The 13087-nt window shown below is 36.3% G+C and overlaps 1 protein-coding gene and 1 pseudogene across 15 annotated transcripts in view; one reads left to right on the top strand and one right to left on the bottom strand.

The window, feature by feature from the left end:
* ZMYND11 (zinc finger MYND-type containing 11) overlaps window positions 1-13087 on the bottom strand; it is a 95594-nt gene that overhangs the window by 44250 nt on the left and 38257 nt on the right. For all 14 annotated transcript variants that reach the window (XM_081297430.1, XM_081297431.1, XM_081297429.1 and 11 more), the window contains exon 3: window positions 178-337. In XM_081297430.1, the coding sequence (XP_081153556.1) occupies window positions 178-337 (160 nt within the window). The remainder of the gene's footprint in view (window positions 1-177; window positions 338-13087) is intronic.
* On the top strand, window positions 5264-6070 carry LOC308650906 (large ribosomal subunit protein eL15-like; annotated as a pseudogene). Its single transcript has one exon. The product of its transcript is annotated as a large ribosomal subunit protein eL15-like (transcript).

Consider the following 13087-nt stretch of genomic DNA (forward strand, 5'->3'; position numbering starts at 1 on the left):
AGTGCATTCTCCTAGAGAATAAGTATCTCTTCTATTAACATAGAGCATTAATGTTGATAAAAGTGTTAAAATGAAAACTGTTGAATTTCTGAAAATGAATTTCTATAGATCATATCTAACTAATGTTCAAAAACTAAAAGTCTGCAACTCTAAATTCATCAAATAAAATATACTTACAATCTCATCTCCTGGTAACCAATATCCTTCTTGTTCAATGCCAGCTTTTGAACCTTTGCAGCCCACTGTGAGAGTCTCCACAATAAGACCATCTTTCACAGCTAAGCTCAGCTGGCGGGTGGTCTCTTTTGGATGCATACCGTGAACTCGAGACATATACCTGAACACAGAGGAAAAGCAAATTGAGCAATCCCTTAATACTCAAAACTAAATATGAGTAAAAATAAGGAAATAAGTAAGGGTGATCTGTTTCTCTTCTCTTATTACTTGTATTTATTAGAGTCCAAAAGAAAGAAAGAAAGAAAGAAGGAAGGAAGGAAGGAAGGAAGGAAGGAAGGAGAAAAAGAGAGACCCAAATACATAATGCTATCAATTATCATGGTATTTTAAACCTAAATTCCTTTCTGTTTGTTTTGAGAAAAATTTTGTCAACAGTCCTAAACCAGCAACTTTAAATCACTGACTAGACTTCAGGAAAATGGCCCATTTAGCTCTAGCCTCTGCAGCAACTACTACTGACCCCTACTCTGCATGTTCTAAAGCTAGAATTACATAAGGCTAGAATTATAAAAGCATTCTATAATACTTTTGCTAAAAACTCAGAAAATAACAATAGAGAAAATGAGGTATTACATAAGTGGTTGTGGATATATGTGCTTCTCAGCTGGGCACTGTGGCACAAGCCTGTAATCCCAGCAGCTCAGGAGGCTGAAGCAGGAGGGTTGCGAGTTCAAAGCCAGCCTCAGCAAAAGCAAAGTGCTAAGCAACTCAATGAGACCTTGTGTCTAAAACAGACCTGGGAATACAGCTCAGTGGTCAAGTGCCTGAGTTCAATCCCAGTACCAAAAAAAAAAAAAAAAAAAAAAAAAAAAAAAAAAAAAAAAGCTTCTGAACCAAATAAATACACATTGGACTGAGTCACTAAAGCACACAGGCATTCCCTGATTTACAGATTTATGTAATTTTTAAAATAGAATTTCAAACATACCCTGGACCACATAAAATAGTACAGGTTTCCCTATATTCACCACCACTTAACTTTTGCTAACATTTGACTTATCTGCTTTATACCAGAACGGTATTAATACCTAACTATATAGGGTATTTTTGTTTGTTTTGATTTGATTTTTTGGTGTGGGAATGGCAATCAAATGCAGGGCCTTGTACATGCTAGGCAAGCACTCTACCACTGAGTAAATCCCCAACCTTATTTATTTAGTTTTGTTTAAGTTTTTTATCTTGTTTCTTAAAGTTACAAAGTGTTCTATATACACTTGAATTTTTGCCATTTTCTATTCCTCCACAAACAAACCTAACCGTCTTTTTTTATAATAAATGACTGGACTTCAAAGAACCCTTTGCATATCCAGATAAAAACACATATTATGAGACAAATCACACTGGCCTTGGACTTCTCTAGGGAAGTATTCCAGGCTGGAAGAGAGGGGAGTAAGGCCTCCCAGGTCCTCAAGGAAATAAGATAGGACACGAGAGTTTAGATCTAATTAGCCTGTCATTCAAGTATCAAAGCAATGATAATGCATTTTGAAAATGCATTGAAGTACCTTCTAAATTCAGAGGATGAGTTTTAACAACAGCAAACAAACAAACAAAAAAATAAACCAGAAAATCCCAGCAAAAGAATTAACAAAGAGTATTTGATTTTTAGAACATGGAAGATAACTCTTTTCTGTTTAGGAGACAGCTCACTTTTTAAAACTGCCTATATTTTCTGTCAATCCAGTTAAATAAAGAACTAAGAGTAAAAGAAACATGGGGATTGCGGTTAGAGAGCAGAAGAGAACACTGAACACTGAGCTTGATGGTGGAGGCTCTCAGGTGGTGACAGCACAGGAGACCACAAGGAAGGTGTCTGGGCTTATGTGTATCTCACCTTTCCTAACCAACAGTCTTCAAATTTAAAAAAATATTTTAGGAACAAAGTATATTATTTATTTATGTATTTTTTTTTTATTTTTGGGGGGTAGTTGTAGATGGACAGCATGCCTTTATTATTTACTTTTATGCAGTGCTAAGGATCGAACCTAGTGCCTTATGTCTGAGGAGCAAGCACTCTGCCACTGAGCTATAGCCCCAGCCCCTGAAGTACACTATTTAGATTAGTAAAAGTAACCCTTGGAACACAAATACTTCTACATTATCTGAAGAAACTCATACAAAATACATCATGTTGAGAAACAGGAAAGCAACAAAAGAACAATAAAACAGAAAGCACTGTTAAATGTGAGGGGTGCCCCAAACCACTTTTGCCTTTTCAATAAAGTAAAGCGTCTAAAAGCCATAATTTAAAAGAATGAAGAATAAATCACACTGAAAACAAATGAGCAAAGGCAGATAATAACAATGTGATCCAAATGAAGCAGGGATCCAGGCTGTAATATGTGGGATCTGAAATCTAGGGCAAGGAATCTTTTTTTTTCTTCTTTTTTTTTAATATTCTAACTTGTTGTATGTGATAGCAAAATACATTACAATTCATATTATACATATAGAGCACAATTTTTCATTTCCCTGGTCTTTGTGTCTTCATACATGTTCTTAGGGTAATGAGGACCATCACATTCCACTGTCTTTCCTATTCTCATTTCACCTTTTTTAAAAAGATAAACAGGGTGTAGATAGTTATAATGCAAAAACTGTAAGAAGTAAAGAAAATAACTGACAGAAATAGAGAATTATGAGACTTTAATTCACTTCTCTCAGTTCATTCTCACACACACGCTCAGGCAAAAATTACACATGGATAGAGAACACCTAACCAAAACAGACCCAGTTGATTTATTCTAAAAGCAAAAAAACAATTTTTAAAAATACCTTCAACAGGTACAAGGAACCATTTAAAAACTGACCACAAAGATGACCTTACAGACTCCAAAAATGATACAGACCTATATTACGGTGAAATGAAAACAGATATTAAAACCAAAATTGGGGAATTCTCATAAACAACCATTGAGCCAAAAACAGTTACCTAAAAATTGCAAAAGACTGAAAAAAAAATGACTAAAAGGCTAAAGTAGAGCTAGATAAAGAACAAAAGTCACAGAAGTAACAAACATAAAGCTGGGAATTCCTTCTTTGGGAAACGTAAAAGAGCATCACCAACTAATCCCATCAGCGGCGAAGGTCCGCAGTGCAAACACCTACACCAAGAAGTGGCTGCAGGGACACAGGCCTAAGTGATGACTCTGTGCAGTTCTACGCAAAAATAGAAGATGAAACTATGGTTTTTCTAAGAAGATTTAAGTGACTAAAACTTAACCAACAGCCTTTAAAAAGGCCAATTTCCACAGAAATAAACGAAAGATTGGCACAGAGCTTTCCTAGGAACACACCAGTGTTCATTCATGAGGTACCTCTGTCAAACTTCCAGGGATAACGCCAATGCGACTCCAACTCTCCCAGTGCGCGACAAAGAAGGAAAGCAAGGACTCCAGCGTAGGGTGTTAACAAACCCAGTGTCCCACAGGAACACTGATGTAAAAATTCCCAGATCAAATATTCAAATACTCAGTCTAATGTCAAATATATTAATAAATATTAATATATTCAAATATCAAAAGAATATACCATAGCCAAGTGTGAAATTCTAGGAATTCAGGGATGATTTAATAGTAAGAAATCTAATGATATAATTCACCTCATTAATAGATCAAAAATGAAAAATCATAAAAATTGATACATATTAAAAAGTGACTTAATAAAATTCAACACCCAGCCTCTAAAAACAGGAATAAATCTTTCCTTATGTTATCAGGAATATTCAAATATATCTATTGCTATCACTTCAACACTTCACAATAGTAATAATCAACATAGCTGAAATAGGTAAATCATATATTTAGAAAGCCTTACAAATAGTTCATATGCTATTTTTAAATTCATTCTTTTTGGGTACAAATTAAGATAGTAAAATTAAAAGTATTTGTATATCAAGACTAGCGAAGAGATTTATCTATTTATTTTGGTGCTATGGGTTGAACCCAGTCCTCATGTATGCTAAACACTGAGCTTCACCCAGTCTCAACGTAAAAGATTGAAAAGACTACCAGACTTTGCCGGGCTCAGTGGCACATGCCTATAATCCCAGTGGCTGTGGAGGCTGAGGCAGGAGGATTGTAAGTTCAAAGCCAGTGTCACCAAAAGCGAGGTGCTAAGCAACTCAGTGAGACCCTGTCTCTAAATAAAATAGAAAATAGGGCTGGGTATGTAGCTCAGTTGTCAGGTGCCCCCTGAGTTCAATTCTCGGTACCAAAACAAAAAAACCACTGGATTTTAATTACTTAAAACAGCAATAAGAAAAACAAAATTATTAGTAGTAAATAGAGAAGTGACAAAAATCTGTATGAATGAAATTCTGAAATATCACTGATAAAAAGAAAAAGAAGGGCTGGGGTTGTGGCACAGAGGTAGAGTTCTCTCCTACCATGCACGAGGCACTGGGTTCGATCCTCAGCACCACATAAAAATAAAGATATTGTGTCAACCTATAACTAAGAAATGAATATTTTAAAAAAGAAGAAAAGAAAAGGAATAAGTGGGAATTTTATTATAATAAAGGTGGCAGAAAGTTTACAATGCATGGTATTGGGACAACAGGCTACCCAACTTGGGGGATGAAAGATGGAGCCCTACCTCAGTCTGTACCCATACATACATTCTGGATAGATCAGATTTAAATATCAAAAACAAAACCAAATATTAGAAGGAAAACAGTGGAGACTGTTTTCTCACAGTGGTATGAGAAAAACCTTATAAGTATGAAATAGAAAAGAGAAATGATATAACAAGAGTAAAAAGTTCACACAAAATCAGCCATTAGGAAAAAACACAATAACCAAAGTTAAAATACAAATAACAAGCTAAGAAATATATTTATAATAATATCATAAAAGACCTATCTTAAGTCCTATATATTCCTGATATATAAAGAACTTACACGGATGCATTATCCCTATCTGAAATGCTTGGGGCCAAAGGGTGCTAAATTTGAGATTTTTTTTTTTCAGATTTGGAAATATCTGCATACGTTTGAGATATCACAAAAATGGGACCAAAGTATAAACAAGAAATTCCTTTATGTTTCATGTTCACCTGAAGTTTGAGACCATATTTATAGTACACCTGTGTTTGGACTACAACTAATCACAGGAGGTCAGGTAAGGAATTTTTCCACTTGTGCCATCATGTTGGCATTGAAGACTCCAATTTATCTTTGAAACAGGAATTATGGGTCCAGCAGCAGCCATCAGGTAAGCCAAGATGAGCACATACAAGTACACCCAGGAGCTATGAAGGAATAAGCAGTTGGATATATACACTTTCTTCTGAGGGTCCACTGCCAGCAATACTGCCAGCTTGCTGTGCTCCACAGGCTCCCCACCCAACTCGGCTGGATAAAGTGCGCAGACTGGGATACAGGGCTAAGCAAGTTTATGTCATATACAGGATCGTCTGCACCGTGGTGGCCGCAAACGCCCACTTCCTAAGGGTGCCACCTATAGCAAGCCTGACCATCATGGCGTTAACTAGCTAAAGTTTGCCCGAAGTCTTCAGTCTGTTGCTGAGGATCGAGCTGGACACTACTGTGGGTCTCTGAGAGTCCTGAATTCTTACTGGGTCGGTGAAGATTCCACATAGAAATTCTTCGAGGTTATCCTCATTGATCCATTCCATAAAGCTATTAGAACAAATCCCGACACCCAGTGAATCACCAAACTAGTCCACAAGCACAGGGAGAAGCACAGCCTAACATGTGCAGGCCGCAAGAGTCGTGCCCTTGGAAAGGGCCACAAGTTCCTTCCTATTGGTGGTTCTCGCGGGTGCAGCTTGGAGAAGACGCAATACTCTCCAGCTACACCATTACCGCTAATGTAAGTATGATGTTTGTAAAGTTCATACCTAATGAACAATTTAGGACATTCGTGTCTGCTTAAAGGTGTTATTTGTCTGTTAAAACTAGTCTGCAGATTATTTCACAAATGCTTTTTCAAACTATGGAAGTTAAAGTGCAATAATGTTTGAAGACAATATGATGGTTTATCTTGTTTCAAATAAGATTAACTTCATCTTGCTTTATCTTATTAGGCAGTTATATGTCAGTATTTAACATATGCTCTGTGGTATAATGTCAAAGAAATTCTTTAAAAGAGGAAAAAAGGAATTTTATATAAGAATTTTTGATTGGTAGTATATGTTGAGCAACTCTGTTAAATGCTCATTAGTTACGTTTGCAAAATCTATTGAACTTTTCTTATTGAGTCATTTAGGAACATACACACCATAGGTAGGTAGAAGTAGTAGTATCTGAAGATGGCTATTGGTGAATATAATCTATTAGCATAAGTTGCTAAATGTAAGCACTAATATGTTGCTTGCTGTGGGATTTGGGAACATCTTTTATTGAGGACACTCCTCTCGGTTCCCAGTTTGCTAAGTTAGAAAGAATGCTATTGTCTTTCATTATTCCTCAATACATTTCCATCCATGGACTTGTGCAGCAGACTGGTTTTTCTATGCCATGGACATGCTCAAACAGCTTTAGGGCCTAGACTCAAACACAATGAGGAAGTTTTACTTTTTCTCAGTAATGGCACACTGGGCTCAACTTTCTTAGTTCAAAAACAACTGAAGTTGGTTAAAGCAATGTATTCTGGACATCTGGCCCTATTTTTGGCTTTACAAGGATTACAAAAGATGTCCACAATGACAACAGGCTAAAATCAGGGAGCCCCTTTCACAGGGATCAGGATCAAGAGAGTGTACAGCTGAAGATCAGTTCTGCCCTAAAACACAATAGCAGCAACGGTGCCAAGAAGAGTGCATCTTCCTCACAATGACTGTAACAGCTGTTGGTCACTGGTTCTGTTTTCTGAATGGAAAGCTGGGTTTAGGCATATCAGCATAAAGAGAAAGCAATCTAGTATGTGTTGGAAGTGTCATCTGAAAGCTAAGGACCATGTATTCACTATTTATAATAGAGGTAAATGTCAAGAAATACATTGACATTAGCTCTGGGCTCATCTGGAGAAGAGTAGGTCCACACAGGCACTGAAAGCCCAGCTTCAGATCATGCCAATGCAGGATCAGATCAAGATGATCTGAAAATTGGTAGTACATCAGACACCATCCTGGAGCCTATCCAATCTAAAGTAGTGCCCAAACTTGGTGAATTGCTTGCTTTTTTTCTTGATCATTCTTCTATCAGTTTTTTAAAACTGATTATGTTCTTTTAAAGATAAGTTCAATTCTCGCCTATTTTTCTTTAAAAGTAGATAAAAAGCATAGATTGAGCAAGAACACTATAACTATTAAGTAAGTAGAGGAGTGATGTAATTCTTTGGAGCATTACAGTCCAAGTATATTTGACAAGATTTAAGGCTGGAAAATTCATTATAAACAAACTGTGAAGGTAGAGAATGGTCCTTCAGATAGCACAGTGTCCCAATCCACCATTAATTTTCTCAGTTCACCAAGTACTTAGGTTTGTTCCAGGTGAAGGTACTGTGGCTAACAGTCCAGGTGAAAGGCACTCTGTACTTAAAATCTCTCACTTTCTTCAGAATTGTTTAATCCATCCCAGGGCCTTGCCTTCTTCCAATAAAGAAGCAAAAGTAGTAGTCTGGGTTCAAGATATATTCACAGAGGCTTTCTAGTTTTCCATTTTAATTTTATTTAATAGCAAAGTTACAAAACGGTGTGTACATGTCTAATATTTCAGTATTAGATTCAATTTTTCTGAACTTTTTCAATAAACTTTCTTCTTTTTCTTCATCCTACCCATTTCCATTCCTGTGATATTCCTCCTGTTCTCTGGAGCCCCAAAGTGCTCCTCTTGCTCTTGAGATATGACTTCCAATTGTTGCCAAGCACCAAGGTGCATCCATGCAACAGGCTATAAAACTCCAAGTTGCTTTATCTCCCTGAGGTAATTCTACATGTTCCAAGACAACATATATATAGAATTAATGGTAACAGCCCTGCTTACTTAACATTTTTGCAAAAGTATGAGCTCTCATGAGTCATAATTTCCTGAAAGTAATTATCTTTCAACCTTCTAGTAACAATTCAATCTCAGAAACTTCTGGCATCTCATTTGAAATGAATGTATTGGGAAATGAGCACACTAATAAAAGAACAAACATGGCTACATCCTGTGGACCGAACTGCCACAAAACAGTGGTATGTTCTGTTAATTAAAACACGTAAGAAATGCCTAGAATGTCCTCAAGTCCCTTACAAACAGCTTTGCGCTATTCATAGAGTTGACAGGTGTAAGAGGATTTGACGATTTTGATGGTAATGCAGCAAGTTCATTTCCACTCTCTTCTGCACTGCTAGGCACTGCCCCATATTTCAGTGCCTCATGGTGCCCAATTGGCCCCAGTGGCTGGCTCGCTGGGGCTGAAAACAGATGATCAAAACTTTGCAACATTCAAGATGGAAATTTAAGCAAACACTGATTAAAATCTTTTGATGTTAAAAGATGTTCTACATATAAAAGCTATGGAAATTATGAGAAGATACAAAACATGACTAGTAAGAAATGTGGGATTTCTTCATGAAATACACATCAGAAACCCACTTTCTTCTAGCCTCTGTAGCAATTATCACTAACTTCCATTCTGCAAATTAAAAGCAAATAATAAAATGGAAAAACATTTATGACAAATATAACAACAAGCTTACAGCCCTAAAATACAAAACTAAAACAATTAGAAAATGATTTCCCGTGTTACAACAGCAAGATGCTTAAAAATCATTAATCTCAGTGCTAGTAAAGGCACATCGAGATGGCCACCCTCAATTAATCACTGCTTAAGTATTTTCGAGAAAGCATTTTGGCATTAAGTATCAAGAACTTTACAAATAATCCTACCCTTCAATAGTAATTCCACTTCTAAGGAAAAAATTGAGATGAGGCACAGGAACATAGAGAAAAATATTTCTTACATCATGAAATTTTATAGAATCAAAGGATTCACAATCATAAGTTACCTTATGCCCTCCTAATAGAATACTATGCAGCTTATAAAATTAATATTTCAAAACACATAATGGTTGGGGCTGGGTTGGGAATCCTCAGCACCACATAAAAATAAATAAGTAAATAAAGGTATTGTGTCTAACTACGACTAAAAATTTTTTTTGAAAAACCACATAATGGTGTGAGAAAATGCTCATGGTATAATATTAAAAGGTATTTAAAATTCTATATATATACTTATGCATATACATATCATACAAGCATAGGGTGGGGGGAGAGAAAGTGTGTACTGCTAACAGATATAGTTGATTGGGTTTATAAGATTAATCCTTCCTTTAAAATTAGAAAAACTAAACAAAATATTAAAAATTATTCATTTCATTTGAAGAAATTCTGGAAGAATCAACTAAAATGCTCCAAAGCCAAGCAAAGTTTTCATAACCTTACAGGGTGAAAGATAAAATCTGTCATTCAAGTGAATCAAGAAAGAGAGCCTTGGTAAAATCCCAAGGCCTCTGGGATATTCCAAAGTGCTATATACTCAGGGCTAATCTGAAAAGAGAGAGGTCCACACAGGTACTGAAAGCACAGCTTTAAATCATGCCAATGCCTGAATAGTGAGCTGAAACTGATGGTACATCAGAAACTACCCTGGAGTCTACCTGCCTTTAATTGTATTGCCAATGGATAATCGTAGTGGACAGGCACATGAGAGACCTAAGAGCACGCACTAGATAAGCCATCTTGTGTTGAAGGTTCTAGAGTGCTCCCAGCCTTCTTCCAAACTCTGTCCCACTCTCTACTATGCCTGTAACTGCTGACTCATTGCACATCTTCATAGTGACTCATTAGGGAAAAAAAAACAACAAAGACAGGTGAAATTTTTAGTAGATTTTCTAGTACCTGCCTTATAATTTCTGCTTCATCATAACAGCTGAGTCAATTTCCCTCATTTTGGAAGTAACTAAAAATAATTTCCAGTGTTCACTGAATACAGATACAATGTATCAATTTTATGGGGATTAACAGAAACCCTTCTTTTCCTTAGTTTTCACTAATAGTAAAGGTGTTACAAACACTTTTTCTTAACTTTCTGTTTACTCCAAATGTCTCACTATAAAAAATTATATTTTGATATCATTTATGCAGTGACTTAATTAAAATATTGGTTAAGTAAAACATTTAGTTATTTTAAGACTAGATAAAGACTGAGATAATACTTCCATGGGCTAGGGGTGTGGCTCAGTAGTACAGTGCTTGCTTAGCATGTGTGAGACACTGGGTTCGATTCTCAGCACCTCATATAAATAAATAAAATAAAGGTCCATTGACAGCATGCATATGTGTGTGTGTATGTGTGTGTGTGTGTGTGTGTGTATGTGTGTATATATATATATATATATATATATATATATATATATATATATATATTTAAAGATAGTATTTACATAACAGGACTTTTTCATTTATTTTCCTTGATACACATAGACTCCTTTGTTATAAAAAGGGAATGTTTTCAATTCAAAGTCTCAACTTCATAAGGATGAACCATACACTTTACAGCTTGCTCAAATCTTTTTACATTATTAAATTAGGCTCATCCCAAAATTTAACCAACTTTTTAAAAACTTACTTACAATTCTAAAATAATGATACAACTAACGAAAATGATTTATCTGTGTAATGATACAAAAATCACCATAGGTTCAAGAAAAATGTAGTTGATTCATATCTGAAATTGAAATATATTGTAAGTTTTATGGTCAATTTCCTGTGCAGCTGGAAAAAGCACAAGCAATACAGAGTCCTGTGTGGGGATACTCTTCATACTTTCTACTACAGTAACAATCCAATTGAAATTGCCTCTGAAATCTCAACTGACCACTCCAGACAGAACTATACTCTGCCCTCTGACAAGAGCTTTTCAGCAATTAGAAAGTGCTTAACTCTGAAAATCCCAGGGATAAATTTCTTTCTGGTTTTAGTATTACCAGAAATAACCATAGCTTACTTCAGGAACTAATTTACTTTGAGGACATTATTAACGTCCTAGCTTAACCTTTGTATCAACTCCGAGACAAATGAAAGCCAAATTTGTACTGATCCTTAACAAGTTCTAAGACTCCCTAGGAACTTGCCTCTATTAGCTCTATACCTCATTTCACTTTTTCTCATCCTTCTCATAATGTCTAACTCTGGTCTATATCCTTTTTGCAATTGTTCCCCACATTTTGGGGGACAAATGAAGCTCTAATAAAATACACATTTGTTTGATACACATACATGAATATAATGCACACACACATGCAAACTAAAAGCTGTGCACCTTCTGCTTCTTCTTCACCAAAGGGAGACCCTGTGCTATGCAGCCTGGTCTGTGTTCTGTGGGCAGAACTGCTAACAATGCCCTTCGTCCTCAGCCAGCTACAGACATTCTCTTTCCTCCTTTTCCTCTATTTCCATGCAGTTGGAAACATGAATCAATTGAGGTCTTATAATGAAATAGGATATTTCAAATTTTTACATTAAAATTGATTACTTAAAACATTATAAACTTTTTCTTTTGATATACAACTATTAGCCTTAAACCAAATCTAACTTTACTTTCTACAGTGCTTAGTATATTATTAGGGTTAGTATTATTACTACACTATTTCAATAGAACTCTGGGACAAAATCTCAATGATTAGCAAACATTTTGATGTATAACCTGCTAATATTGTTGTGTAGACTTTCTTTCAAAATCATGTAATTAAAAATCAGAATATAATGTCTTCAAACTATATACATTTTTTTTTTTTTGGTGGTACTCCCCAGCCCTCAGAGCTCTGAACCCAGAGCCTTGTGCATGCGAGGCAAGCACTCTACCAAATGAGCTATGTCCCCAGCTTTCAAATCATATACATTTTTAAAACGTCTATTTTTTAATCTCAATTATAAAAGAGGTTACCACAGTTTATTGGAAAAAAAATAATGAAAAGCAAAGTAACTAGGCCTTCTTTTTCAATTCTATATAAAAGTCCCCCTGGTAACACTAGTTTTCTGGCCACAAACGCCACCTAGCAGAGTGCACTGGCACTGCTATAGCAGGACAACTACGAGTGCCATTATTCCCAGGCACTCAGGATGCCACCTTCAGCTCCACAGCCTGGCACAGGAAAGACTCCCGGGGAAGACGGGGACAGCAGCTACAGGAACAGAAGCTCCCGTCTTCCCCGTGGGCATCCTCTCTGCACACATCTGTAAGAACGTGCTGTTCGTGCTGCCTGCTTTTCTTTACAGAAAGAGTCACACTAATGTACTCTTTGTATTTGATCCCTTTAATATTATTGCTTCAATTATCAGAGTGATGTGAGAGGCTTTGTTTTTACTGCAGACAGTGGCTGTCATGACCACCCATCCTGTGGCTGATGATTAGTGGTACTGCTTCTAGACTCTGCAGGTGGTGTTTCGGTTGCTCTGGTCTCATTTTTTCCATAAATCAAACATCAGTTTTGCTTTGCATAGCTAATGCTTTCATTTTGCCCACATTTATTCACCTTTGCTCACTACTCATTTCATTTGTCTAAATTCTCTCAAGCTTGTAGAAAGGCAAGTCCTTCCAGGCCAAGAGTTAGCTTCTTCTGAACTCCTTGAGGCCATTATCCCCAGCTCTGGCTTGGATTCCAGAGCTGCTTGAGAAAGCGGTGGAAAGTCTAGTACTTCAGGGTTCCCTGATGGCATCTTAAAAAATCTCTGGCTATACTTACTATCTTCACTTTCCCTCTGGTGAGTTCTGTAGTTCTCACTACCAAATGGCTAAATGTGGATATCTTCTTAATTTGTTCTACTGTGAGCTTCCTGGATCTGAATGTTAGCATTTTTCAACAACTAGAGAAAAACCTTAGCCAGTATTTCCATCAA

Source organism: Spermophilus citellus (assembly GCF_964194105.1).
Source record: "Spermophilus citellus genome assembly, chromosome: 6".
NCBI classification, from domain to species: Eukaryota; Metazoa; Chordata; class Mammalia; order Rodentia; family Sciuridae; genus Spermophilus; species Spermophilus citellus.